We start from the raw sequence: 27,604 nt of genomic DNA, 5'->3' as shown, positions 1-27,604 counted from the left end.
GGTTTTACCACCGGCTGCCAAAACTGCCTGTTGGGAAAAATGAGACACGTTTAAACGTCACTGATCATTTGCCCCGATGGCGCCGTTTTTTCCGGAGCAGCGTTTCGTACGCCTCCTGGATCTTAATGAACGTCTGCTGGGCCTCCAGTGGCTTGTCTGGGTTGTGGTCGGGGTGCCAAGTCTTAATCAGCTCTCTGTACTGGTGGGTGATCTGTTCGAAAGTGGCGTCTTCACCGGCAGACAACACCTGGAACACCGGGAAAAAAAATACAATAAGATAAGATAAGATAAGATAAGATAAACCTTTATTAGTCCCACAAGTGGGAAATTGCATTGTCACGGCAGAAAGTGGATAGAACCAAAGGTAAGAGCAGCAAATATATGTATTTATCTACACAATGTACAATCGGTATTTACACATGTACAATGGGTAAACCTGTACAGTTGGTAATTACCATGGTGAATTTGATGTGTGTGTGTGTTTGTCTGTGTGTGTGTGTGTGGTCAACGGTGAGGTCTTTGTTATAGAGTCTGACAGCGGTTGGAAGAAAAGACCTTCTGAACCTCTCCTTCCCACATCGTGGGTGCAGCAGCCCGCCACTGAAGGAGCTGCTCAGTGCTGTCAGAGCTTCCCGCATGGGGTGGGAGACGTTGTCCAACAGTGTCGTGACCCCCAGATCCTGGTTCAGTCCTTAGTAATCTCAAGACTGGATTACTGTAACTCCCTTCTAGCTGGTCTTCCTCTATGTACCATCCGACCTCTACAACTCATACAAAATGCAGCAGCACGACTGATCTTAAACCTTGATCTTCAAACATGGAGTAGCACCGTCCTACCTCACAGCCCTTATTACACCTCGCACTGCACCTCGGTGCCCCTTCGTGGTGGAATAAACTACCCCTCGAGGTCAGAACAGCTCAGTCACTGAGTATCTTCACACGGCAGCTCAAGACCTTCCTCTTTAGAGAATATTTAGATGAACTTGTAACCTTCTTATTGTCTAACCTATTTATAGAAACTAGAACAGAGTGAATAAAAAGATTGTATTCATAGTTGGGGGTCCTAGTGAACCAGAACTGATCTCTTCAACCATGGTAACATGGAAGCACGTTGTAAGTCGCTCTGGATAAGGGCGTCTGCCACATGACTTAAATGTAAATGTAAGTGTCGTAAGGGATGGACGTGTCCATCCATCCGTGTGTCGTAAGGGTGTTAATAACCTCTCGTCAGAGAACCCCCCCCCACCTAGGGTGGTGGTGGCCTAGTGGGTAACACACTCGCCTGTGAACCAGAAGACCCAGGTTCGAACCCCACTTACTACCATCGTGTCCCTGAGCAGGACACTTAACCCTGAGTGTCTCCAGGGGGGGGACTGTCCCTGTAAATACTGACTGTAAGTCAGCATCTGGTAAATGCTGTAAATGTAAATGGCGGTTGTCCCGCTGTACCTTCAGAGCCTCTTTTTCCCGCTCGCTGTACTCCTGCAGCAGAATTTCCAGCACCTTCCTCCAGGCCTCTTCGCTGTACCCCACGCCCCCCGTCACCGCACGCAGCACCCTGTACGGCAACAGCAGGCAGTACTCCAGAGCCCCCCTGAGCCACGGGAGGAACCAGAGCGCGTTCAGCACGGCGGCAACGCAGTCCGACGCGTAGTACAGTGTGGCGGTGGTGTTGTGGAAGACGCAGTATCCGAGGGGAGCAGAGAACGCCATCAACGCCAGGCTCAGGCGGTAGAGGCGAGGAACTGGGAGGAAGGGGACAGAGGATTAGAAACAGGAAGGCACGAGGGCCTAGCAGGAGATAGTTCCGACTCTGTTCTCCTTTGTCGTCCCTGGCTGCTCCATTCGAGACTAGGGTGGTTCTAGACAGGGTGGAAGTAGCCTAGTGGGTAACACACTCGCCTATGAACCAGAAGACCCAGGTTCAAATCCCGCTTACTACCATCGTGTCCCTGAGCAAAACACTTAACCCTAAATTGCTCCTGGGAGACTGTCCCTGATTGTAAGAAATCCCTTACTGATTGTAAGTCGCTCTGGATAAGGGTGTCTGATAAATACCGTAAATGTACCACTTCAAACGAGTCTAACACACACACACACACACACTCACAAAATTAAATAAAATATATAGGGGCAGTGGTGGCCTAGTGGTTAAGGAAGCGCCCCCGTAATCAGAAGGTTGCCGGTTCGATCAGAAGGTGCCACCGAGCAAAGTACCGTCCCCACACACTGCTCCCCGGGCGCCTGTCATGGCTGCCCACTGTTCACTCAGGGTGATGGGTTAAATGCAGAGGACAAATTTCACTGTGTGCTGTGCTGCTGTGTATCACGTGTGACAATCACTTCACTTTTACTTTCATATTCGTCTAGCACTTAACAATTCCCGAGCATGTTCTATTCTTGACAAGTTGGGCCTTCTCAGGGCTCTTAGTTTTGTAACTCAAAATCTATAGAAACCGAATGAGAATTGCTGGAGTCTTCTTGTAGGTCGCTTTGGAGAAAAGCGTCTTCCCAGTAAAGTAAAGTAAAGTTAAGACAGGAAAGCGGGCCTTACACAGCGGCTCGGGCGGAGTCCCGGCCGGCCGCGGGGGCTTGAACCTCCGGTGCTGTGCAGCAGCGACGCTGGCCGCCAGGCTGATGGGCAGGGGGGAGAGCTTGCTGCCGTAGAACACCGGGGACGTGACCAGGCACGCGGCGAGGGTCCTCCGCAGATCCGACGTCTGGGAGCCGACGTTGGACACCAGGTGCACGCCGGCGCCGACGCTCAGCGGCAGGACGATCAGGTAGAAGTAGTCGAGCGAGTTCAGGCCCACCAGGGCCACCGTCCCAAAGTAAACGCCGACACACACCTGGCCGGCGAACCGGGCGGGGCTGGCGGGCGGGGGCGTTTCGGTGGAGGGTCGTCTCCTCTTTCCCTTGGCCTCCTGATTGGCTTCGCTGACGTACGACGGGATTCGGAAGAACTCTCTAGCCCACCCCATTCCGAAGCCCCCCATCGTGAGCATCCAGAGAAGGGCGTGGCTGTCTCTTCCTAAGTACAAGTGATGGAGCCCCAAGGGTCCACCCATCGCCCACAAAGCATAAGTGACCATGAGCTTCTTAGCCATGGTGACATCTGTCAACTTGACCAATTCTGGCGGCGCAGTAAATGTTCAATGAACCCTGGAAAATGATTCAAGTGTTCAAAATTACGAAGTCAAACTTTTGATCAAAGAAAATCTACGCAGTCTTATTTCGGTGAGTGGTTTTGAATTTTACGCAATGAATAAAAAAGGCTGATAAAAATCCACGCGCTCGCATTAATCCACCGTTCTGTGTTGATTCAAAAATCATTTTCAGTACAATTGGTCGTTCAGACAAACTCACCCAGCCGTGAATTCGGCTTCCGCGCTGATCTCGTGGCGCGAAGCGGACTTTGGATTCAGCTTTGATATAAAGTCCAGGTCAGATCGGTATCTTCTGGAGCGTTGTTCCTTCAAAGGTTCACTAGATCATTTCAGCAAGTCAAATAAAAAATAAAAAAAAGAAATGATTTTACATATATCATTTGCATATGCAAGATTTGCAACATTTACATACCTATTTACATCCCATCCATGGTCTTTAATGTAGCCAACATTAAATTATTACCAACCAATCATCTTTCCCGGTGACAAGTTATCTACCAATCACGTCACGGTAGGACTTTTTTTCTTTAGCCAATCACGATGAGGCAATCAATTCAAAACGCTTGCCTTCTTCAACACATGGGGGCGTTCCTAAAGTACCGCCCGCCCCCTCTTCGGCTCGAACTCGTGGAAGTCTTTTTAAAACGGCCCCGCCCATCTCCCCGCCCACCGCACATGCCCCGCGGACGGCGGCGGACCGCGAGTTTATAACCGGGGCCGCGGCGACGCGCAGCGCCGTCGCAGGATCCGAGCGGGCCCGGCGGGGCGAGGGGAGCTCTTCGTCAACGTCGCCATGGACCGCCGCGTGGGCGATGATCGCCGAGAATGGAGGCGGACGACGTGTCGGTGCGGGAGCAGCTGTTCCACGACCGCGTCCGGGAGACGGTGGTAAGTCGCCCCCGGTCAATCTGTCTTCTGGTTGTCTCAGAATGTCTCTCAAAACGCGTCTAAAACGTGGACCGTGAACGGTGGCTACGCAGACATGGCGTTTGGAGGAGGTGTCCCGAGGTGGGGACAGCAGTGTGGACTGTTGACTATAACTTTAATCAGATTGCCTGATCTGTGGGGTGGACTGGGCGAGTGAGAAGGTGTCTCGAGGTAGGGGGTCGTGGGAGACCCTGGGGGGACAGGAGTGTGGACCTTTGACCATAACTTTCATCAGATTACATTTACAGCATTTACCAGACGCCCTTATCCAGAGCGACTTACAATCAGTAGTTACAGGGACAGTCCCCCCCCCTGGAGACACTCACGGTTAAGTGTCTTGCTCAGGGAAACAATGGTAATAAGCAGGATTTGAACCTGGGACTTCTGGTTCATAGGCGAGTGTGTTACTCACTAGGCTACTACCACCCAGATTACCTGATCTCTGGGGTGGACTGGGCGAGTCAGATGGTGTCCCGAGGTGCGGGGGGACACATTACCTGATCTGTGGGGTGGACTGGGCGAGGGAGCCGGCTGTAATAATTTCTTGTCCGCCGGACAGCTTTGAAGTGAACTTCAGACCCGAGCGGCGTTACAACGCGGCACTGTCCCCGTACAGGGCTGTCCCGTCCTCTACATAATCCAACGTCCCACCATGGATCGTGCATTAACAATATAACAATATAAATGTTTTTTTTTATTGTGTTCAGAGTGACTGGTATATTTCACATTTAAAAGCCCTTTGTTCTTGTTTTTTGGATTTAATTTCTTTGACTTTGTCTGGCTGTCCTGTGCAGAATTAATATTTAATTTGTAAGCACCTGTTAGCAGCCAGTGATTTACATCAAGGGAATGAACTGTTGACCGAACAATGAAGTTGTACGATCGTTTTTTTTAAAACGCTTAGTAGATTTGTGCCTCCCGCCCTTCCCTGAAAAGCTGATGGAGGGGAAAAGCTCGTATAGGATGCGGGCTAATCATTCCCGGAAAGGAGGGTTTCCAGCACTCCAGGTTATTGATCTGAAATTTGCCCCCCGGTTTCAGACCAGATGTGACGTGCTCTCGGTTTTTTACAGCTTTTTTACGTTTTTTTTTTTCTTATATTAAATCATACAAAACCTTTTCAGTTTCAGGCCTGTTCGGATTCCCAAAATCATTTCTGTTCGCTAATGGTGTGTGAGAAGTAAAAAAGTTCACGTGCATTTGCTTCGTGTTTTGTAGAATTGCCTTGGAACGGAAGTGCTTTGGGGGTATCCTTCCACGAGATTAGTGGTAGTGGCCTAGTGGGTAACACACTCGCCTGTGAACCAGAAGACCCAGGTTCAAACCCCGGGGGACTGTCCCTGTAACTACTGACTGTAAGGCGCTCTGGATAAGGGCGTCTGGTAAATGCTGTAAATATATATGTAAATGTTTAGTAAATGTTTTTTTTTTTTTTTTTTTTTTTTAAGAAAATCACCAGTTCTGTCTGCTGAAGGCTGTTTTTGTACGGTGATCGTGATTCAGACGTTAGTTCCGATGTTCGAATGTTCTGTCCCATTAAACTGTGACTCGGTAGATTATGTTATCTAATGTAGGGCGGTCCTGGGTGAAGTACGCCGTGAAATCGCCTTCCTATGTCGTGCGGTGAATGAAGTGAAGGAGGAAAAGACATTTTTCTTGTTCCCCTTTCGCTCCCGTAAGTCGGAGAAGGACGCGAGTGTCAGTCTGGCCGTCATCTGAGAGTCACATGGACCAAATTCCTGCTGTTAAGACCCAGCTTTTGTGTATTTACCACAGCTTGGTCTATTGTTCTCTTGTTTGTCTTTGGTTACTTTAGGGGGTGGGGGTGTTTTTTTTTTTTTTTTTTTTTTTTTTTTTTTTTTTTTTTTTTTTAAGGGTGCTTTCACACCTACAGGCTTTAGTGCGCTTCAATCGAGCTCAACTTCATTTTTAAAAACAAGGCAAGTGAAGTGATTGTGATACACAGCACACGGTGCACACAGTGAAATTTGTCCTCTGCATTTAACCCACCACCCTGAGTGAGCAGTGGGCAGCCATGACAGGTGCCCGGGGAGCAGTGTGTGGGGACGGTGGCACCTTGGCAGGTCCGGATTCGAACCGGCAACCTTCTGTTACGGGGCCGCTTCCTTAACCGCTAGGACCACCACTGCCCGACCGCATTGAGACCAACAAAAAGAGGTGGGCGTACCAAACACTATCCCACGATTAGGGAACAGTGAATTATGGGTAAATGTCAATAACGTCTTGACCGTTCCGTGTAATCAATGTTCGCAACCTCCTGTGTTGTCTTGCTATTCGCCTTCGGCGACTCCCAGCGCATCAGCGTATTTTCAAGACGCAACCGCGCTACGTTTTCAAAAAGCATGTTTGACCTAAAGTGGTAAATGCATGAAAATTATAATATAAAATCTCGTAAATCGACTTCGTTCGTGTTCCTGTATTTACGTTGGTTGTTGCTGCGGCGATAAATCTGACCAGTCAGCAGGGAGAAAGCTCTGGCGTTATTCGAAGTGACTCCATTTGGTTGGCTTGGATTTTTCAGCTGTCACGTCCTCCAGAAAAACGGTTTCTGAACTTCGCAGCTCCTGATTGGTCAGAAGAAGACACCCTAAAGTGGGTCACACCCAGCCCCACCCCCTCATCTGAGCATGCACAGTGTTTGTTTGGGTCCTCCCCGGGCCCCGAGTCCAGGTCCAACACGGCACAGCATTTGGACCAGCCTGTCCGCTACAATGGCGGCCTGAGACACGTTGACCTCAGGAGTGAAACATGCTGACTCGGTTATGTCCACTTTTGTTAAACCGGATGGGCGGACTGCCCAGGAGAGCCACTCTGCTCTGTTTGCTCATTGGGGGGGCGGAACTTCTGCGTCCTGTCCTCTGCCCCACTCTCTTCATCTGTCTTCCTGTCCCCCTCCCACCTCCGTCGGGGTCTGAGAGGACCCATAAATCTCTCTTTATGAAGCAGGTGAAACTTCTCTTACGCTCGCCATCAAATATTGACGGCCATTGTGTCCACGCCCCCCGCTGGGTGTCAAATCCCTGACCCAGGAGTGTGGAGGCAGTCGGGGTTGTCCCACCAAGATCCTGCTTCCTCTTCTGCCATGTTCTGACACTAGAGAATTGTCACTGAAAAAAGGGGACGTTAAAAGTCCAATTTATTTATTTATTTATTTTCCCAGCCCCCAAGATATAAAATTCATGTTTCACGTTTCTGATTCCTAAATAATTCCGTTTGAATTCTGTTTAAAAAGTAGTTCTCGTTTCTTTTGGAGACCGTGAGGAGGTTTATAGAGCTTGTACACTAATTTATGCACAGAAGTCGCCTGGCAAGTTGATCTAAGACTGTAACCTCGTAATTGTTTCCTGTATAGAGAACATCATATGATGCACGATGTGTTTCTCGCTCCGATTTCGGTGTGTTTTAAGGCCAGGTTACGAGCACAGCTCAACCGCTGCGGCGCCTTACGGGGAGGTCACTCGCTGCCCTAATTCCGGCCTGCAGGTTTCACCCCCCTTTCTCTACCGCCGTGGGGATGAAGTGATAATCTTCCACTTCCATCTGTCTCTCTTGGCTGCTTTGGTTCCTTACAATAGGAACGCGCTCCGTGAAAGATAATTTGATTTTATGTTGAGCAGTTCTTTTGAATGCTCACTAAATATGCAAATTAGATTGACCCGATTTCACTTCAAATTTGAGAAAACAAGATCAGAAACTCTATCTTTAATGACATTTGTGACTTTGACGGGCAGAATGAGGAAGTCGATCGCTGGGCTCGTCACGTTTTAAACTAATTGCACGTCTCAGCACGGGTAGGTTTTGTTTCTCCTTTTGTAGATACGTATAAATCCTGAGGATGCCTGACCTTACCGCAGTGAACGAGCCCCGTGCCTGACCCGTTTCAGTACTCGCTGGTCAAACCTCAGTCCTCTGGGGCAGTGGTGGCCTAGCGGTTAAGGAAGCGCCTTAATCAGAAGGTTGCCGGTTCGAATCCCGATCTGCCACTGAGGTGCCACTGAGCAAAGCACCGTCCCCACACACTGCTCCCCGGGCGCCTGTCATGGCCGCCCACTGCTCACTCAGGGCGATGGGTTAAATGCAGAGGACAAATTTCACTGTGTGCACCGTGCTGCTGTGTATCAAAATGACAATCGCTTCACTTCAAAAGAAACGGTGAATCGGGTTTCGGATGCGGGGTTTCCTCTCTCACTATTATATATATATTCTAGTGCTGAGGGTTCCATAATCCCGATACCCGCGGCTTCGCATTACTCGCCCTTCTGTTTAATTATAGAGTAAAATTCATGCAGAGTTACTTCATTTATGCACCGAGCACAACTGCAATACGGTCGGTGTCGTGTAGAACTGCATATTCGCTGAAAGCGGAGCACATCTTGTTGGGGCTCGAAAGTAATTTTGTGCCCTCGTGTGCTCGGTGACCGTGAAAGCGAGAAGGAAGTTCTCAGCCTGCCGGTTTTTCACGTTCCTTCTCCCCCTTCCCTCCCGGCAGATCTGCGTGCTGCTCTTCGTCTACCTCTACATCCTGTCCTACTTCATCCTCACCTACTTCAAGAAGAATGCCGAGTTCGTCACGGGTGAGTGCCGCGGGGCGCGCGAGACGCCCGTTGTGGACGTCCCTCGGCAGCCGCCTGCGGCCCAGTCACGCGAGCGAGGGCAGAAATGAGGGGTCCCCCGTACAGAAGAACCGAATCGCCAACATTGCACCAAATGGTTCGGGCAAGGACATGCAGGACGTGCGGCTCACCGTCTTTATAGGTTTTCTGTATTGGACTGGTTGCGTAACCTTGGCCGCCGTCAGTCTGGGACATTTCGGGGACGGATGCGTCCCTTTGGCCAACCAGACTCTGTTCAGCTGGAGTCTCCGGTCAGCTTCCCTGTGGTTTTTTTTTTGTTCCCCGTCTCTTGGCCCTCTGTGTGCAGGGACAGTCTGCTATGCTCAGATGTCCCCAGGCTCAGTTCAGGCGTCCTTTTTTTTTTTTTTTTTTTTTTTTTTTTTTTTTTTTTTTTTTTTTTTTGCCTTGCAGATGAATTTCATTGCGCAACGTTCAATATATTCACTGGCAGGTCTCGTGGAAGGGTGCCGACTGCCAACGGCCTGTTATCGCTAGAAGAACAGGTTCTTATTGGACTGCAGTTGACTCTGTTACTCAACCTTGTGGTTCCAAGATGGCTTAAATATAACTACCTGCCCCACGTCCTCTGAACTCCCGTTTTAGAGCAGAATCCATGTTCATGACTTTTGACCTCACATTTACCAGACCCCCTTATCCAGAGCGCCTTAGTTGGTAGTGACAGGGACCGTCCCCCCCTGGAGACACTCGGGGTTCTGGTTTATAGGCCAGTGTGGCTCCTACCCCCCCCTAATAGACAGCAGCGTGGTAAAGGTACACAAGGCAGCGTGATGTTGGACAGTGGGCAACATTTCCAGACATGTATAATGGTTCCAGTCACAAAATTTGCATAGGACTGAGAAGTCAACGGTTGCGATTGGCAGTGCTCTGTCCTCTCATTATTTTGTAGAGAAGCTGTAAGGACCAGATGGGGAAATGTTCCAACGTTTTATGGGTATTTTTGATCCATACATCTATTTATTTATTTATTCATTCATTCATTTTCCGGATAATTTTTTGCTGCATTCCAACACAGTGTGGTAAAAAGCAGGGTGTGTTTAAGTTCCCTCCAGTACTGCTGTTGTCCTGTCTTTTTAGGTTTTTTCCTTCATGTCTGTCTAATTTATCCCCCCCACAGATGACATTGAAGACGCTACAGTCAACAAAATTGCGTAAGTGTCCTCTAAGTGCTTTTGGTTTTTGTCAGTAACACACTGTGTGTTCGGCAGCAGTTTTATCTTGTCTATTGCAGAACACCGTTATCAGGGTAGGCTTTGCCCTTTGACCGTCCACCGTGGCGTCCGTGCTTATCGCTCGGCGTTTTACTCGCTTCTCTCTTCTTCTCCCCCCCCCCGCCAAGCTTGTGGCTGTGCACGTTCACCCTGTCTGTGGCCGCGTGTGCGGTTCTCCTGCTCCCCATCTCCATCCTGTCCAACGAGGTCCTCCTCGCCTTCCCGCAGAACTACTACATGCAGTGGCTGAACGGCTCGCTGATACACGGTGCGTCCCCCCCCCTCCCCCACGCGCTCATGCCAACAGACCACTCAGCGCTTCTGCGGGATCACCGCGGTTTTCCCAACCAGTCCACTCCACTGCACTTACGGAGGTCGTTAATCAGACCCGCCTACGCCGAGTTGCCGCTAATGGTGCGGTTGAATTATGCAGATTCTGTACTGGCCTGGGAAGTAATAAAATGTGGAATTCAGATGCGTGAAGCGGCCACTTTTCATACCTGCTGAGAGCGCAGTAGACTCACACAGTCTACAAAAGTACAAAGTGAAGTGATTTGTCACATGTGATACACAGCACACAGTGCACACAATTTGTCCTCTGCATTTAACCCATCACCATTTAACCCTAAGTGAACAGTGGGCAGCCATGACAGGGGCCCGGGGAGCAGTGTGTGGGGACGGTGCCTTGCTTAGTGGCACCTCAGTGGCACCTTGGCGGATGGGGATTTGAACCAGCAACCTTCTGATTACGGGGCCGCTTCCTTAACCGCTAGGCCACCGCTGTCACTGGTCAGGGATTGATATTATTATATACATATTTTTGCAATGTACATGGAGAGCTCATGGTGCCTGTGTAATCTGTGGAATTTAAATAGCAATTTGAGTGGGTCAGGAAAAGTCAGGTGGGTTCTGTGCTTGGGGTCAGCATGGGGTTATCAGAACGGCCACTCCACAGATATTATCCTTTTCTTCCAACCCTTTCTTAACTAGCCTGCGTCTGACTGCACAACTACCATGTATGGCAGAAATATCTTCTGGACCCTTCAGCCAGCTGGTTAAAAACAGTTCTGGACATGTCTGCTGTGCAGGGAGCACAGGAGCAGCAACCAGCTGTTTTTTGCTTGCAATGAGTGTTTTTGTCAACTAATTTGGAATGTGATGAAATATCTTAGTCAATGAACCTCTGTGACGTGACTGAGAAGACGTAAATGCTGGTCATGTGACCATAACTAATTAAATAAATCGTAATATTGTTGACTTAAAAAACAAGACTAAATGTGGCTTACAAAATAAAAACTAGACTAAAATCACGTTGACTAGAATGAGCCAAGACTTTATTTCCCCATGTTTAATAGTGTAATTATTATTATGCAGTATTTCTGTTTCCTTGTTTATGCCGTAATTTAGATTTCAGAAGGCTTGTGGTTGGTCATGGATATATGGTTAGGGGAGTCCACTGGAATGGATGTAGTGTATTCTTGAGTCTTTAAGGTAACAATAATATACAAATAAGAAACATTATGAAACGAAAATGGAGTTTTTGTTTGTTCTGCTAGGTACTTATTTTATATTGGCTGGGTTTGAATAGAATTGCATTACTTAAAGAGACTAAAATACAATTTTCTTTGACAAAAGGTCTGAGCAGTCAGAATTTACTTTAGTCTAGTTTTAGTCAAATTTGATGAGACTAAAATGACTCTGGACGTGACTAAGACTAATAGAAAAACTAAAATGACAGCTTCGCTCAAAGACAGGCAACCACATAGCTGTTTGACCCGCACTAAATCTGACTGATTGGCCAATGCTTTGGGGTTATTTGCATAAATGGGTTTGATTGGCTTGTTTATTCCGTGCTTGGCCTCCTGACCCGTAATTAGATGGTTGCCAGTTCAAATCCCTGAACTCACTGCTCACCAAGGGTGATTGTTAAATACAGAGGACACATTTCGTTGTGTCACTGTGTGCTGTGCTGCAGTGTTTCACAATGACAATCACTTCACTTTCACTTTAAAGCAGATGTTACAAGTCTGCTTGAACAACCTAACTGCTTAACTTGCAATAAATCTGGTTGACTGGCTAATGCTTTAGGCAATTTTGCATAAGTGGATTTGATTCCGTGTTTGAGAAGTTAATTTTTTTTACAAATTTTCCATCACAAGCAATTCGGTTCAGTGGTGCAAAGTGAATGGGAGTCACTGCCTCTGACTCCTTCAGCATGTACATGCTCTCTGTAATAATAAAAAATGTAATAGCAAGCTTTTGTCTTTATTTATTTCGTTTTGATTGACTTTTTTTTTTTAATTTACGACTGTTTTCCTCCCCCCCAGGCTTGTGGAACCTCGTCTTCCTCTTCTCCAACCTCTCCCTAGTCTTCCTCATGCCTTTTGCCTACTTCTTCACAGAGTCTGAAGGCTTCGCAGGTTCCAAAAAGGTACTTCTCTTTCTGCTTGCGCGCACCGCAGTTTATAAAGACGAGGGATTGAAAATGCTGTGACGCGGCGCAGGGCGTGATGTCGCGGGTGTACGAGACGGCGGTGATGCTGCTGCTCCTGAGTCTGTTGGTGCTGGGCATGGTGTGGGTGGCGTCGGCTCTGCTGAATGACGACACGGCCAGAGAGAGCCTCTACGGTCGGTGCCGTACGGTTTCGTTTTTGTTATTTTACCAGTTGTGTGTGTATACAGGACTGTACCAAACTTTTAGGTTTTTCCGTTTTCCACCTAATATTGATTTTTAAGAAGTGAAAGTGTGAATAATGTTCAGAAGACTGTAGGTTGGTCTCGCCCAACTCTCTTTCTGTATACATGTCATTTATTCAATGAAAAATCTGCAATAAACGCTTTAGGTAAATCACTGTTTGATATTAGGGGGCTTTAGGTTTGTTGATAGACGTTCAGCGTTTAGTATTGGTGCCCTTTGCCTGGTACGGTACGAGTATGTGATGAAGTAACGCCTGTCTGTTCTCAGACCTGTGGGAGTACTACCTGCCCTACCTCTACTCCGGCATATCGTTGTTTGGAGTGCTGATGCTCTTACGTGAGTATCCTGAGTGTCCTGGGTCTGCGTCCCCCTGGGGTTCCAAATAACGGACCTCGTGCACCCCTTCTTTCTCCGTCTGCAGTCTTTACGCCCTTTGGCTTGTCGCGCATGTTCAGCATCACAGGAAGTCTGCTGGTCAAGCCTCGGGTGAGTCTCTGTCTAGGAAGTAAACTGGCCTCAACAAGATTTGAGGCCTTAAGGTTCTAGAGATGCTGTGTGTTGGACCTTTTTCTCCTTCCTTCTGCTCTGAAGCTGCTGGAGAATGTGGAGGAGTCGATGAGCTGTGCCGTCTTTGAGGAGGCCTCGCTGTCCAGGAAGCTCAGCAGTACGTTTGGACTGCGCCACTGCTTGGTATTCGGGGGTAAAAAGAAAACCGTTACTTTTGCCGTTAGATTTATTGCTCTTCGCGTTCTCTATAATCGCAGACAAAACGTCCTGCTGGCTGGACTTCAACATGGAGGCCGTGAGGCGGCAGTTCTACAGCGTCCAGGCCAAACGCGTTGCTTTGGGTGAGCATGGGAGTCCACGCGAGCAAAGTACTAGTTAAACTGACCGCGAATACTCATTTATTCTTCCCATCCGAACCCCAGAGTCGAGGAAGAAAGCATCCCCATGGCAACGGAACCTGGGCTACCCGCTGGCCATGTTTCTGCTGTTGGCTCTGACCGTAAGGCAGCGCTTTTTGACATCTGTTTTGGCCCCCTGTTCACCGTCCCCGGCCCTCTGAGCAGTGGTCTTCCTCTTCCTCAGGTGATGTGTGTGCTGTCGGTGTGTTTCCACGTGCTGGAGCTTCTCTTTGACGAGACGGCCATGCCCAGGGGAATGGAGGTAAATCTTGGTCCCCAACCATTTGGGCTCCATTTCTATCATTTATTCGGGTCTGGTCATCCAGTCTGGAGTACCTATCCTCTCCATGTGATTCGCTGCTTGTAAATTGGTTTTGGCGATTGGTAAGTGTTTCGCATGTCGTAAATTTTATTTAATTAAATTTTTTTTAAATGAAATGTTAACTTTATTTGCTATTCCTGGCCACCGTCGTCAGGTGATTAATTTTAATTAATTAATGGATGGATGCTGAGGAGGTGAAACTGAAAATCATATTTTTAAGGGTGGTAGTAGCCTAGCGGGTAACACACTAGCCTATGAGCCAGAAGACCCAGGTTCAAACCCCACTTTTAACCCTGAGTGTCTCCAGGGGGGACTGTCCCTGTAACTACTAGTTGTAAGTCGCTCTGGATAAGGGCGTCTGGTAAATGTAAATATTTTAAACCAGCTCATTTCGCCACACATCTCCTTTCCCGCTTAGTCTGGTGCTCGTAGCGCCGGGCTTTTAAAAAGCCGTGCAGGTCAGGCCGGGGTCTGGTCTGATTCTTATGGGCCTCGGCGCAGGCTCAGCAAATTACTCTTCTGACGGAGATTTTACATCGCCCCCTTGTGTCCATTATTGCTAAATGGTCACTTCTAACATCAAAAACAAAATATATAAAAATGATTTCTGCCGACGAATAAAAAAACGTGTAAACTTGCGTAAGATGCATGTTGTCGGGCGGGAGGATCTTTGATAAATGACTGACTTTGCTATATATGTGTGTGTGTGTGTGTGTGTGTGTGTTAAAGGACCCTCGTCTGGGAATGACCGCCTCCTCCATGTTCGGCTCGCTAGGAGCCGCGGTGCAGGTGGCCCTCATCCTGTATCCTTCGCCCACGTGTCCGTTAAGGCTACGGCACACATCACGAAGGCTTGCCTTTGTCAGTAGGATTACTTTGACCCTTGACCCCGCGTCAGGTACCTGATGGTGTCGTCCGTTGTGGGTTTCTACAGCTCCCCTCTGTTCGCCGGCCTGCTGCCTCGCGCCCAGGACACCAACCTCACACGGGTATGCGCCACCGATAGATGCCTAGATAGTTCGGGTTTACGTCCGCCGGCCTGCCTGCCTGATGTGTGTGTGCACCACTCTCCTCAGATCATCGGGAACTGCGTGTCTCTCCTCGTGCTGAGCTCGGCGCTGCCGGTCTTCTCTCGCACCCTGGGTAAACCCCGTTTTTTTTTTTCAGTGCCTGTTGCTGCATGTGGCCACTAGAGGGCGCCCGACTTCCCCCAGAAAAGTGAACCGTGAAGGTTTTCTGTAACAGACCGACCTGTTGTGTTCCGTCCGTCGGTGATCACGCTGATGTAAGCTATGGCATGTTCCGGATTCTGTTGGTCTCACCAGGAATCACAAGGTTCGATCTGCTCGGGGACTACGGCCGGTACAACTGGCTGGGCAACTTCTACATCGTGTTCCTCTACAACGTGCTGTTCGCTGGCCTTACCTCCGCCTGCCTCATCAACATGCTGACCTGGGCCGTCCAGAGGGAGCTCATCCGAGCATTCGGTCAGTCGATCCCGGTCAGATTGTATAAACATTATAACTCTGTCCACAAAAGAGCACCGTAGGAGGCCATTTGGCCGAACAATTTAAAGTTTTTGTTGCTTTTACTGCCAAGAGTCTGACCGGCTTCTCGGTTAGGTGTGTTCCCCCGTTTCCCCGTGGGCTGGTCTTTCTTCCTCAGATAGAAAGAGCACAATTCTCTCCGGAAGGCAACGAGGGGACAGGAGGGGAGTAGAGGCCCCCCAGGGGCCGAGGGGACACGCCCTTTTTCTGGAGGTCGCACGCCCTCGGGCCCCCCCCTCCCCCCAACACAAACAAGGTGGTCCTGCAGATAGCATCTCTCCTCCTTTTGCTTTATTTTTAATTTTTTTTTCTGCTACCAACCCCTGTCTGCGCTGGAGGTCCGAGATCTCCATTTCTGCAGACTAGGCGCGTCTGCGGTGAAGCCAATCAATACCAATATGTGTGTCCTCCTAGAATAATATTGGGTTGTACCGCTTTCACGCTTCATAGTTTGGGATGAAGCATTGTTGATTTTTTTTTTTTTTTTTTAATGTTTTTTTTAATTTGTTGTCCATTTATGAATTATTGCCTGCAGTCATTATAAACCTGGGAAAAGCCATGGGATTTGGAAAGAGTTTTCCGAGTCTTGGAAAGTTTTTGAATACGGAATAAGCGTGTAGCGAAGTACAGAGTTCCCGTAAGACTGCTGCGAGAAACGTTGTTCTCGCCTATGCCTCCATATTCCAGCATTTCCGCGGCCGCGTGTCTCCTTTTTAAAAAAAAAATCATGTGAACTTGGAGGAAGGAGCACCTGTTTAAGTTCCGCTTTACCCATTTTGGTAGATTTGACTGGTAAATTAGCACAGAAATTTCAGTGAACATTTGGTCATGGGGGGGGGGGTTGGAAACCTTGTAAAAAGACACCAAACAAGTTGTCTTATTCGCAGGCCTCCACAGGCTGCCCCTGACCGTCTCTCGCACCACCATCCCCTTCAAGCTAATGCTGGCCAGCGGACTGTCCAAGATCCAGTGAGGCCGACCTGAGACCCTCGGGCAGCCGGACGTGCTCTCGGCGCCTCTCGCCGGGCCTTCGGGGCTCCGGTCCGCGGGCCACGTTGAAGGAGCACCACGGCCCGCTGAGCAGTTGGAAGATTAAAAAAAAAAAATAATAAAAAGCTGCAGCAGGCGGCGGCGTGTGAAACGTGACCAGAGAAGATTGACGCCGTAACGAACAGGAAAACCCCTGACGGATGGGGACTTTTTTTTTTTTCTTTTCTCCCCCCTCTGTGACTCGACAACTTGTGGGCGCCATCGTCCCCCTTCCCCTCCTTTTGTAGTGTTCACCTTCTCAATGTCATGGTGGGCCCACGATGCACGGCCAAATAATCCTGAACTGAACTAAAGAAATGGGTGAAGTCACTGGTTTTTTGGAGTTATGGGGAACGGGGGGGAGGGGGACCCTCTTTGCTTGATGCGTGGAGGAAGCCAGTTCGGTGTTGCTGTGGTTTGGACCGTTGGCCTTTCGGCCGCCTCAACTGTGAAGCTGTTTTATTACTCTCTTCCTGCGAGTTAAAAAAAAAAAAAAAAAAAGAGAGAGGAGAAGAAGAAGAAACAAAGAAAGAGAAGAGCAAAGTTTACTGTCCAGGGTGTGTGTTCACAGTTCAGAGAAAAGTGTGCAATAGTAAAGTTTTGTGGTGTTTTCTTAGTCATATTTAAAGTTTCTATTTATCAAATGGTCACAGAATACATCCTTTTAATCTGATTCCTGCATTTCTATGTTTTAATTCGTCTACGTGGATTTTGTCCTATTTATTTGAAAGGTTACAGATTCAGACAGTAGGGGGCAGCAGCTCCCAGATCCTCCTCCCTTCTCCGTATCGCTCGCCTCCCCCTGGGCCTGTCGTGGTAGACTCAACACTGATTTATTGTTTTTAAAAATCCATTTTATTTCTCAAATCGAGCGTGCGGCTCGCTGCGGCGGGCCCGATTTCCCTCACTGTCTGCAGTGGTGAGGAGGGTCAAAAGATGCTGGACTTTAAACGACAAACACAGTCACATAACAGACCAAATTTTAAGACTTTTTTTTTTTTTTTTTTTTTTAAATGTATGCTGCTTTAATTAAAATATTTTAATGTTTTTTTTTTTTTTTTTTAAGAATACATAAGGGACTCAATGTTGCTCTTGATATTTCTCATTGAGAGCAAAATAAAAAAATTAAAATGTTGGGTTTTTTACACATATATAAACAGTCTTTGCTGCTTCTGTGTGCGTGTCTGTTGTGCGTCTGATGCTGTTCACACACGAGCAGGAAGCCTCGCGGAGGACTAGGCGAGCGGCCGCGGCGCTAATCACACCCATCTCTTTGTTTGGGGGTCCTCTGGTGTGAGTGTGCGTGTCCGTCCGTACATCTGCGCCGGCCGTCCGGCCCTCCCTCCGCCCGGCTGCGGTGGTGCCGCTTTAATCAGCGGTGGTGTTTTGCCCCGAGTCTGTCACCAAGGACCCCGCTGCCCGTCCTAAAAACACCCCACACACATGCGGACTTAAAACGGCGGAGATCCCCCTCCCATCAGCCACCAGCTTTCCCGACTGATCACTTCCCCTTTTTCCACAGTCCCCCCCCTTTTGAAAGGCCGAAAAAGAAACTCTGAGCCATGGTGATGCTGATCATGATGACTCTTCCTCCGTCTTGTTTTCTTTCTTTTAGATGTCCTAATTAGGCCCTATTTTTTTTATTTTTCATTTTATGTCTGTAGGCGTTGTTATGAAGTGCTGCTTCCTCTGCCAGTCTGGACCAATTCATTCATTCCATTTACAGCATTTACCAGACGCCCTTATCCAGGGCAACTTACAATCAGTACAGGGACAGTTCCCCCCCCGGAGACACTCTGGGTTAAGTGTCTTGCTCAGGGACACGATGGTAGTAAGTGGGGTTTGAACCCGGGTCTTCTGGGTCATAGCCGAGGGTGTTACCCACTAGGCCGCTACCAACCTATACTACCACCAATGCCCTGTGAGTGGTGAGTGCCGATATGAAGGAAGGCCCTGCTCTGCTGACATTGTCCATCGTCTCACGGCCCTGTGGTTCTCCTGGGTCCAACTCGAACGGCATTAAAAGCTTTATTTCGGCATGGCCTGTGGGGTGGGCCCCGGACTCGGGCCGCCTTACGCCGAGCCCGATAAACTATCTTTATTGTCAAAACACAAGAATAAAGGGGGGGGAAAAGTGGCACAGATTAGCTTTCCTGACAGTTGGCCATTTGAAGTGCGTGCCAAAGTGCATTATGGGCTGTTATTCCTGCCACCGGCTGCCCGGCGCATGGTAAACCGCTCGCAGGAAAGGGCGAGGCCCGCCCGCTAATCAGCTGATAATGGGGTGGCCCTGTCCGTCCGTCCCAACGCGCCCCGCCCTGCGTGCACGCTCGCGCCACGCTCGCTCCCCACGCCGGACTGGGGCGACGGCTAGAGAGCCCCCACCTCAGCGAAGGCCGCGGGAGACGAATTAATCTACTGCGCCTTATCACGGGTGCCCAGTATATAAATTTTACTTTCGACCTCTGACCCGCTTGTCTCGGCTCAGGAAGTTCTGGTCTTGTCAGCTATTGTCCACCCTTTTTGCCGCATCACAACACTGCTGTCGCCATTTGGACGAGAGAAAAACCATTTAAAATATTCAAAGCGAATGAAAGAGACGTGGTTTTGAGTGTCTGTAGTAAAACATTATTTAGCCACAATGTCTGAAACTGGTGGTGGCCTAGAGGGTAACACACCCGTCTATGAGCCAGAAGACCCAGGTTCAAACCCCTTACTACCATCGTGTCCCTGAGCAAGACACTTAACCCTGGGTGTCTCCAGGGGGGACTGTCCCTGTAAGTCGCTGTGGATAAGGGCGTCTGGTAAATGCTGTAAATGTAAATGAAACTAGTGAGCGTGAGTTCTCGGGAGGATTTTGGACTCAATTCACTTCTTTAAAAGAAATTTGCTGGGAGGGACGCAGTGACTCTGCTGTTATAGAGACAAGAGGAGGCGACAAAAATGTCATTTCATCACACGTCAACAGGCATGCTTTCTTGGCATATCCGTTTTTTTGTGTCCTGTGGCCTGCATGCGCGGAGTCTTCTGTACGTGCCTGTGATGTCACGGCGCTGCGCTGCATTCTGGGTGTTATTTGAGGTGAAGGGTAGCGGCGGAGGCCTCCGGCCAGAAGCGCGCCGCCCAGCCTCTTCCTGCTCCGATAACGGGGTGAGAGACGGTGGAGTTGGGGGTGCTGGTGCCCCTCCTGGCGGGCGGAGGTGCTGGACAAGTGGTGGGGCTGGAGGGGTCGTCGGCTCCTTTTTATACTCCCCCCACCCCCACCCTCCTGGCTCATCTCTGTCAGGAAGGTGAAGCCACAAAATGTCCACTCAGCTTCTGCACCTTGATTTAAAATTGGCTTCATACGTACAGCACAAGGAATAAAAGTAAAGTAGCCGCAGCTCTTGCAAAGAACAAATTGCATTTAAAAATGGAAATGAAATAAATAGGCCAATAAAACAATGCCAGGGACGAGGCCTGTCCGCTGTGAAAGTCCAGTTTTAGGGACACTCGGCACCATGACAGCTTGGCAAGGAAGGAATAATCCGTTGGAGACCTGGGACCCCTCTGTGTGGCGGGGCTCGGGGTCAGGGTCGGGGTATCGGGCCGAGGCTCCAGGTGGGAGCGCAGCCTTCGCAGCCGCGGGCCGTGAAAAGAGCAGGAAAGATCTCGCTCTCGGCGCCGGCGCTGCGCAGGAAGCCGGGCCGCTCAGAGCACCATATACTCCCATCCTGAAGTGGGGGAGTGAGCGCCACTCAGCGCCAGGAGGAGGGGGGGGGGGGGGGGGGGGGGTGCGACGGGGAGAAATGAAGGCTAATAATTACGCCATTTCCATTTAGAGCTAGACGATTGTTTCTGGCCCGGCTTTCATGTTCCCGGTCTGCAGTCCCACCAAATCAGGAGCCTCCAGCCCTCTGGAGGGTTGTCACAGACGTTCTGGAGAAGCAGAAGCAGAAGCCGCAACGCTCCGAAATGCTCTCAATGCTTGAAGAACTGCAAAGTTAATTAATGAGGAACAGCGGTTTGTCATCATCTGTGATCTTGAACCCAGCCCTGACTCCTCTCCGTTATCATGAAGACAGGAAGATGCGGACCGCCAGCCCTCCCTCCTCCACCGCCTGGGCTCTCCGGAACGTCCACTGTCCCCTGCGCGCTGCCCCCTGCCTTGCTCAGGATTCCAGTTCAACATTTCGTGCCAGGTTTGGCCGCCCCTCCCACACCAGGAGCACAAATAATAAAGTGTTTCGGAAATAATCACATTTCCATGCACAGATTAAAGCTGTCCAGCGGTCCTATTTGACACGGCCCCATGCATTTCTGCACACGAAGAGTGATGTACGCAGGAAGACGGAGGCACCGGACACTCGTCTGCCCGGCTGATTTACACGGGTGCGAGTAACCCGACTGACGCACGATGTCCTTTGCAGGGAGTTACCTCTATTTTTCTCTTTCTTCGCTCATCTGTAGGGTGGCATTAAGCTTCGTCTTACGTTTTTATTACTCCTGAAGACCCAGGCCATTGTTCTGCTGGGATAAAAATAATATGGCGATAGACCCGGTGGGCGTCTCCAGTCAAGAGGTCCCAGTTGCTGGAGGCCGCGTCGTGTCAGGTCGTGTGTTTGGCTTTCAGGGGAAAACAAAGGGAAAGAGATTAGAAGTGGGAAAGCGTGCGTCTTCGGCGGGAAGGCAGACCCTCACCTTTCAACCAGTCTATTAATAAACCATATATTCATGAAAAAGAAGAAACAGAGCCTTTCGTACATTAAATGTGGCTGAAGGTGCTTCATAGAAAAAGATTATTACTGTTCAATTTGTATAATGTACACAACAAAATGAAGGATTTACCCCGTATCGCTAACTTTTGGACCTCAAGGTACCTATGCGGACTCTTCTTCAATGCAAAACTGTTGCTTTCAGTTACAAATAATACACTACTAGTCAAAAGTTTGCATGCACCTACATTATGGCGGCTACTGAGACGGTGGCAGGGGTGACCTAATATAGAAAACAAAGTATTTTTCATTGCTTTACACTCAACCTCGAAATCTGTCCAAATCTGCTCCATGAGACGCAGTTTAATGCGCGTGAAGGAAAAGGTTTATTACACAATTCTCTGTGTTTTTGTCAAGAGAAAAAGAATAGGTGTGTCAGAACTTTTGACCTGTAGTCTAATTATATTATGTGACAAGTCCCTATATTTATGCATATATATATTTATATACACACACACACACACACACACATATATATATATTGGTTTATTGATATTGATCATTTTACTTACATCAAGCATATTTCATAGGGGACTGTATACATCCGGTGGTGTTTACTTGTTTGTTTGTTTGTTTGTTTATTGGTTGGATACTTTGATTCATTGTAACCCGCAGACTCCTCCAGCGCGCACCCGACGAGAGCGCGCGCGCGCGCGCGCCACGCGCAGGAAGCGAGGGCGAGCCCGTCCGGTTACTAATAAGAGCCGGTGGACAGGAGCGGACAGTTACCAAACCCAGAGGACACGGGACTGGACGGGACGGGACGGGAGGTCCCACGTGGCGCGCCGGGCGCGGTCCTTCACCGCGGACTTTGAACGCTCTTCCCGCAGACGGAGACGGGATCGCGGGGTGTCCCTTACACCTGTTACCCCGTGTGGACATTTTCCGGTTCGCAACGCGGTGGCGAGGTTCTAAGGCGACGCGCCGCTTTTACTGCTTCCAGTTGCGTCTTTTTTTAATCCAAAGTTCGATGTGTTCTTACACGCACTGATATCTGAAACGCATTAAAAATGCGCAAGATTCCTCAGACGACAACAGGTGTCCCGCGCCGGCCCCGCGCCGCGCCACGACACCGCCGGTGACCGTCGCCGCGCCGCACGCGCCGCACGCACCGATGGCGACGTCCCCGCGGCTCGGCCCGCTGGCGGCGTGCGCCTGCGCCTGGCTACTGCTGCTGCTGGCCCACGCCTGCGGCCCCGGGCCCGGCTACGGGACGCGGCCCCGGGCGCGCAGGCTGGTGCCCATGAAGTACAAGCAGTACGCGCCGCAGATCTCCGAGGGCAACCTGGGCGCCAGCGGGCGCGCCGAGGGCAAGATTACGCGCGACTCGGAGCGCTTCCGGGAGCTGGTGCCCAACTACAACATCCACGTCGTGTTCAAGGACGAGGAGCACACGCAGGCGGACCGCTTCATGACCAGGGTGAGTCCCCACGCAACAACGACGACGACGTTTATTTCCCATGCAGCCCAGAGTCACATACAGCACGTCCCAATGGGCTTTGACGGGCCATACAGCTGACCCTTCTGCGCACAAGGGAAAAACTCCACACGAAAAAAGTCAAAAAAGAATCTCACAAGGTGTGGGGGCCCTTCCTGGAGTATTTTACAAGTCTCAGGATCCGACTATTAGCATCACCCAGTAAAGTTCCAGAAACGATATTGTCGCCTTGTTCTTTTTCATTAACCGATCTGCCTTGAGGACGGGTTATTGCCCACGATATTATCATTATTGTTCTTCGAGGCCATTTTTCCTATAATACTCTAGTGCGATGTTACCCAATGTTATCTTTGTTATATTGTGTACATTGTCTTTTTTTTATTTTTTATTTTTTTGTCTTTCTCTTGCTTAAACTCAATAAAAATATCTTTGAGGAAAAAAAAAAAAGGTCGGAAGAAACCTTGGGAAGGAGTGATACAGAGAGGGACCCCCTTCCAGGGTAGAGTGGGCCTGCAAGTGGTGTCCTTGCAGGGTTTGGTGATGGTCCAATAAGAGAAAAATATGTGTCCATTATGATGCAACTGGTCCATTAAAAACCCCCTGAACCTCGGGACGTGCAGTGGTGTGCTGTGAGACATGTCCCCTGCTTTTAAGCATCACCCATGACAGGCGCCCGGGGACGGTGCGTTGCTCAGCGGCACCTCGGCGGTTCGGGACTCGAACCGGAAACAGTCCGACCACGGGTCCGCTTCCCTACCCGACCCAACGGGCTCCCGCTCCGCACATCTCCATAGGCGACGTGTAGGTTTCTCGCCGCCGCCTTCGGAGATGACTTTGGCCTTGTGCGCTTTAATCTTTAACCGGCTTCCCGGCAGCCCGGCAGTAAAACAATTCCTGTGTTTTGTCTCCAGGCTCCGTGTTTGCCTTGCAGGGAGGGGCTGCAGGTACTACACCTGTGAAAGTAGGCCGTCCACCGGCGCCACGCCTGACCGGTGGGCACCATGAGACTTCTCACCAGGTCCTTATGAGGAAACTTCAGCTTTCATTATAGCCCTAACAAATCAGTCTGAGGGGGTCAGAGGTCGCAGTTATTTTTTCTTACATAGATGTGGTGCTAGTAGCCTAGTAGGTAACACACTCGCCTATGAACCAGAAGACCCAGGTTCAAACCGCACTTACTACCCTCGTGTCCCTTCCGTGTCCCCTCTGGATAAGGGCGTCTGGTAAATGCTGTAAATAGTCTGCAACGCTTGTTTTTTCCTACCTGCCAGTCACATTGACTGTTGGAGGCACCGAATTGCCGGTTCCCACATGCAGAATGCGAGGCGCTTTTCTGTCCGGCTACGTTCCCACAGGACCGTACGTGATGCGTATATACGATTAAGTGCATGTGCCCTCCCGGTGGTGTACGTATGCATGTGCCCTCTCCATGCCAGGCTTTGAAAGCCGGGCTTTGTGCGTCCTTTCCGAGCGGTCCTGCGGGGTCGCCTGTCCGGAATTCTCGCCTGCTGAAGTAATGGCCACCGTCGGAAAAGCCGCTATTGTGGTTTTTGACAATGCAACGCCTCTGTCCTGCAGGCCCAGCGAGGGGAGAAAATGTCCCCGGTTTGTTTTCTGTGCCTCCCTCTTTCTCACCCTGGCCGCCACTCACCCCGGTGCGCGCCCATACATTCCACCCTGCTGCCCTCTCGCACGGGCCCAGAGTGGCCTTCTCAGCCTCTCTCTCCCTCTCTCTCTCTCTCTCTCTCTCTCCCTCTCTCCCACACACACAATGTACAGACATCGAGCGCGAACACACCTTCGTCTTCGCTGGGACTTTTTTAACCAGGAGGGGGCTCTTGAATGGGCCGCGCCGTGCCGCAGCGCCATTTAAACTGGGCCCAGCGGGCGCCGGGTCCTGCTGGAGAATCTGGCGGCGGTAAAGAGCGCAGAGAGTGACCCTGAGGCTGTCGGGGCCTTTTATTTTCCGTCAAAATAAAAAAAAAGAGAGAGAGAGAGAGAGAGAACTCCACCAGCCTCGGCGAAGGAGGCTGACCTTGATGGTTCTCTGGCGCGGCGGAGACGGCCGTGGAATGCGGCAAAGCGGTTACAGTAGCTTTGTTCTCCGTCGCTGGCCGCAAGCAGGGGTGGACGTGGCCTTTTCCCGAGCCGGGCGCACGGGGGACAATTCCGCTGATGTCAACCTCAACACGTTTGACGCTCCGATCGGCTAAAAAGGCCCCGTGGCATTTAGGCGGCATTTGTCACTCGAGTTGAGGGAAAAGGGCCCTCTCTGTACTGTAAATGAATAACAAAGGACGTCTCCGCCCGAGAGCGGGGCGGCCGCGACGGGGACAACCTGCATGCTGAACTGGAAACACTGTAAGTGAAGCCCACTGGGCCGTGGCCAAGAATCCCCCAGCATCCCTTCCGCCGCGGTGGAAAATTAACTTCTAGCAGGAGGTGGCGAGTGTGTCGATTGTGATGCCATCCTGTCGCTTTGCCTTGTTTTACATTTTCTACATATTTATTTATTTATTTATTTATTTGTACTCTTGCACTGTTTTTTAACTTTATACTTTGACTTCACTCATTTGCACACCTCCACCCTACCTGTTACACATGTTTTATGTTTTATGTTAGACATAAAAGTGTAATATTTGGATATGTTTGAAATATTTGCATATTGGTTAATTGTATACTTGAAACATTTGCAATACTGTGGTCTATAGTAGACGCAAAAAGCATTTCACTGCACATCATACCGTGTATGACTGTGTATGTGACAAATAAAAATTGAATCTGATTTGAATTCCAGCGCTGTAAGGACTGCTTGGATCGGCTGGCTCTGGCTGTGATGCTCCAGTGGCCCAACACCAGGCTGCGGGTCACGGAGGCGTGGGACGAGGACGGGAACCATCCTCCGGACTCCCTGCACTACGAAGGCCGGGCGGTGGACATCACCACCTCGGACAGGAACACCTCCAAGTACGGCCTCCTGGCCCAGCTCGCCGTGGAGGCCGGCTTTGACTGGGTCTATTACGAATCCAAGCACCACATCCACTGTTCGGTCAAAGCTGGTAGGTCCTGTAGATGTTCTGACTTGTCTGGATTAAACTTTTGGGGTTAATTGTCTCTTTTGTTCTGTTCAGACCACTCGGTAGCCCTGGAAAGAGGCGGCTGCTTCCCAGGATCGGCACAGGTGCACGTTGCTGGTGGAGGACGGAAGTCCATGTCGTCTCTCAAGCCCGGGGACACAGTTCTGGCCGCGACCGAGTCGGGTCGACCCGTTCTCAGCCAGGTCCTCCTCTTCCTGCACCAGGACCGCGAGAGGACGGCCACCTTCTTAGTGCTGGGCACAGAGGATGGACAGCGGCTCGCTCTGTCCCGCAACCACCTGGTCTTCCGCTCCACGCGCCACGAAAAGCACCTCACCGCCTACCAGGCCTGCTTTGCCGCGAGGGTAAAACGGGGAGACTACGTGCTCACCCACGGGACGAACGGACGGGTGCAGCCGTCCCGCATCGCGTCCGTGACGCAAGAAGAGCGGCGCGGAGTCTACGCTCCTTTGACGGAACACGGGACTCTGTTTGTGGACGGCGTGCTAGCGTCGAGCTACGCTACTGTAGAGGATCACGGACTTGCACACTGGGCCTTTGGGCTTCTGCGCTACGTCTCCTCCCTTACCCAGCTTTTCCAAGCACTCAGTCCAGGGGAGGAGCATTTGGGACGATACACCTCGAATAGGACTTGGAGGAATGAGACGCCGAATACATCAGGTGACGGGCGGAGCAAGAGACCAAGCCACCATTGCAATCAAACTGCAGTCGAACCCAGAGGCGGTCGGGCGGGACAGGTGCACTGGTATGCCAGGGCCTTATATGTGCTGGGGCGCATCGTTCTGGATCCCCAGAAGTTTTATTCATAAACGCCTGAAGTGGATGAGGTCATTCACGTTCCTTTTAAGAAGGCATTCGTCTAACGTTTCCGTACGTTTTCTATACATTATAATAAAAAAAAGTACTTTTCTAACATTTATTTTGCATCCTGGCCGATGTGCTGTTGTATAATTAATCAACTAATTAACAATTTGTTATTATTATTCTTTTATAGAAGAAAATATAGACGTTTATGTGTACGTTGGAAGAGAGGAAATATTTGGTGGAACCAACAAAATCTTTATTTTTGTACTTTTGGAATTGTAATATATACCCATAAATCTATCCGTTTAGATGAATTGTTTACCGACATGTATTTGTTATAACTGCTCTCTACATTGTAATAATTTAATGCTGTAAATAAAAAAATCCATTTTTATTGAAAAATAAAATATTGTTATGTTTCTTTATATAATTGGCCTGAATTTGTACCTTGTGTTACGCACTTTTCATAATGTCAGGAATATTTCACCTTAATGGAATGAAAAGACCATCGTGGTTGTGCCATAATCCTGCTACTCAGTGCATTATTAACTTAAAAATGCGGCATGTATTTACAAATTATTAACTCTTTGCTCATGATCGAATCCAGCGCTATTTGCACTCTTTTCATAAAGGAAGTTTCCTGCCTGCCTTCTTTGTGACATTGATAACAGGCACTAAGGAAAACTGGGGTTAATGATAAACCAGGAGGCAGCCAATCTCACCTTTATCTGACGGCCATTATTAATCGTGGTGGCTGGACAAAAATTGCATGCAGATTTTTATTATTATTTGCTTTTTGAGGTTCTGCATGACACGTCTTTTATTGAAATACTGCTTTAACTGTAGTGGAATTCTTCTTTCATCTGTAAAAAGCTGTGGGCCGCCTGCCTGGTACACAGGGAACAATTTGCCTCAGGGTCTGTGACATTTAGGAACAAACTGCCATTTTCCATCACCCGTTCACAGACTGAGTGCTTTAGATCTGCACAGCTTTAGTGAGAGAGAAAGGGAGAGAGTGAGACATAAAGAGACATAAAGGGTGGTAGTAGCCT

The 27,604-nt window shown here is 49.6% G+C and overlaps 3 protein-coding genes across 6 annotated transcripts; 2 read left to right on the top strand and 1 right to left on the bottom strand.

Annotated features, from left to right (window-relative positions):
• Positions 1-62: 62 nt before the first annotated feature.
• dnajc22 (DnaJ (Hsp40) homolog, subfamily C, member 22) lies at positions 63-13,211 on the bottom strand. Its single transcript, XM_028994481.1, has 5 exons — positions 12,992-13,211; positions 3,367-3,486; positions 2,555-3,162; positions 1,450-1,745; positions 63-247 (listed from the first exon to the last, which is right to left on the bottom strand). Exons 3-5 carry the CDS (start codon positions 3,105-3,107, stop codon positions 65-67), a joined length of 1,032 nt encoding a protein of 343 aa, XP_028850314.1. The 5' UTR covers positions 3,108-3,162; positions 3,367-3,486; positions 12,992-13,211; the 3' UTR covers positions 63-64.
• Positions 3,818-16,572, top strand: lmbr1l (limb development membrane protein 1-like). Of its 4 annotated transcripts, XM_028994479.1 has the most exons (17): positions 3,819-4,055; positions 8,605-8,689; positions 9,864-9,897; positions 10,086-10,225; positions 12,285-12,388; positions 12,462-12,585; positions 12,923-12,991; positions 13,077-13,141; positions 13,247-13,319; positions 13,420-13,503; positions 13,585-13,661; positions 13,745-13,822; positions 14,612-14,685; positions 14,781-14,871; positions 14,959-15,025; positions 15,208-15,369; positions 16,317-16,572. In XM_028994479.1, exons 1-17 carry the CDS (start codon positions 3,993-3,995, stop codon positions 16,400-16,402), a joined length of 1,476 nt encoding a protein of 491 aa, XP_028850312.1. In that variant the 5' UTR covers positions 3,819-3,992; the 3' UTR covers positions 16,403-16,572. The 4 variants fall into 4 exon arrangements, with proteins under 4 accessions (XP_028850309.1, XP_028850313.1, XP_028850312.1 ...); XM_028994476.1 differs by having other exon boundaries at positions 3,818-4,055; positions 14,781-15,025; XM_028994480.1 differs by lacking the exon at positions 10,086-10,225 and having other exon boundaries at positions 3,818-4,055; positions 14,781-15,025.
• Positions 16,573-21,831: 5,259 nt separating this feature from the next.
• On the top strand, positions 21,832-26,872 carry dhh (desert hedgehog signaling molecule). The gene is made up of 3 exons (XM_028993666.1): positions 21,832-22,632; positions 25,448-25,709; positions 25,782-26,872. Exons 1-3 carry the CDS (start codon positions 22,327-22,329, stop codon positions 26,555-26,557), a joined length of 1,344 nt encoding a protein of 447 aa, XP_028849499.1. The 5' UTR covers positions 21,832-22,326; the 3' UTR covers positions 26,558-26,872.
• Positions 26,873-27,604: the final 732 nt, after the last annotated feature.

Source organism: Denticeps clupeoides, chromosome 10, assembly GCF_900700375.1.
Source record: "Denticeps clupeoides chromosome 10, fDenClu1.1, whole genome shotgun sequence".
Taxonomy (NCBI): Eukaryota; Metazoa; Chordata; class Actinopteri; order Clupeiformes; family Denticipitidae; genus Denticeps; species Denticeps clupeoides.
Note: the sequence above shows the minus strand (reverse complement) of the source record. Positions and strands in the feature narration are given on the sequence as shown.

Excerpts from the sequence above, each read along its gene's own strand:
- dhh (XM_028993666.1), top strand. The coding sequence starts at position 22,327 with ATGGCGACGTCCCCGCGGCTCGGCCCGCTGGCGGCGTGCGCCTGCGCC. Across the intron at positions 22,633-25,447 it reads CGGACCGCTTCATGACCAGG|CGCTGTAAGGACTGCTTGGA; the intron begins GTGAGTCCCCAC and ends TTTGAATTCCAG. Across the intron at positions 25,710-25,781 it reads CCACTGTTCGGTCAAAGCTG|ACCACTCGGTAGCCCTGGAA; the intron begins GTAGGTCCTGTA and ends TGTTCTGTTCAG.
- lmbr1l (XM_028994476.1), top strand. The coding sequence starts at position 3,993 with ATGGAGGCGGACGACGTGTCGGTGCGGGAGCAGCTGTTCCACGACCGC. Across the intron at positions 12,992-13,076 it reads TGGAGTGCTGATGCTCTTAC|TCTTTACGCCCTTTGGCTTG; the intron begins GTGAGTATCCTG and ends CTCCGTCTGCAG. Across the intron at positions 15,026-15,207 it reads GGTCTTCTCTCGCACCCTGG|GAATCACAAGGTTCGATCTG; the intron begins GTAAACCCCGTT and ends TGGTCTCACCAG.
- dnajc22 (XM_028994481.1), bottom strand. The coding sequence starts at position 3,107 with ATGGCTAAGAAGCTCATGGTCACTTATGCTTTGTGGGCGATGGGTGGA. Across the intron at positions 1,746-2,554 it reads GACTCCGCCCGAGCCGCTGT|TTCCTCGCCTCTACCGCCTG; the intron begins GTAAGGCCCGCT and ends CCTTCCTCCCAG. Across the intron at positions 248-1,449 it reads GGGAAAAAGAGGCTCTGAAG|GTGTTGTCTGCCGGTGAAGA; the intron begins GTACAGCGGGAC and ends CCGGTGTTCCAG.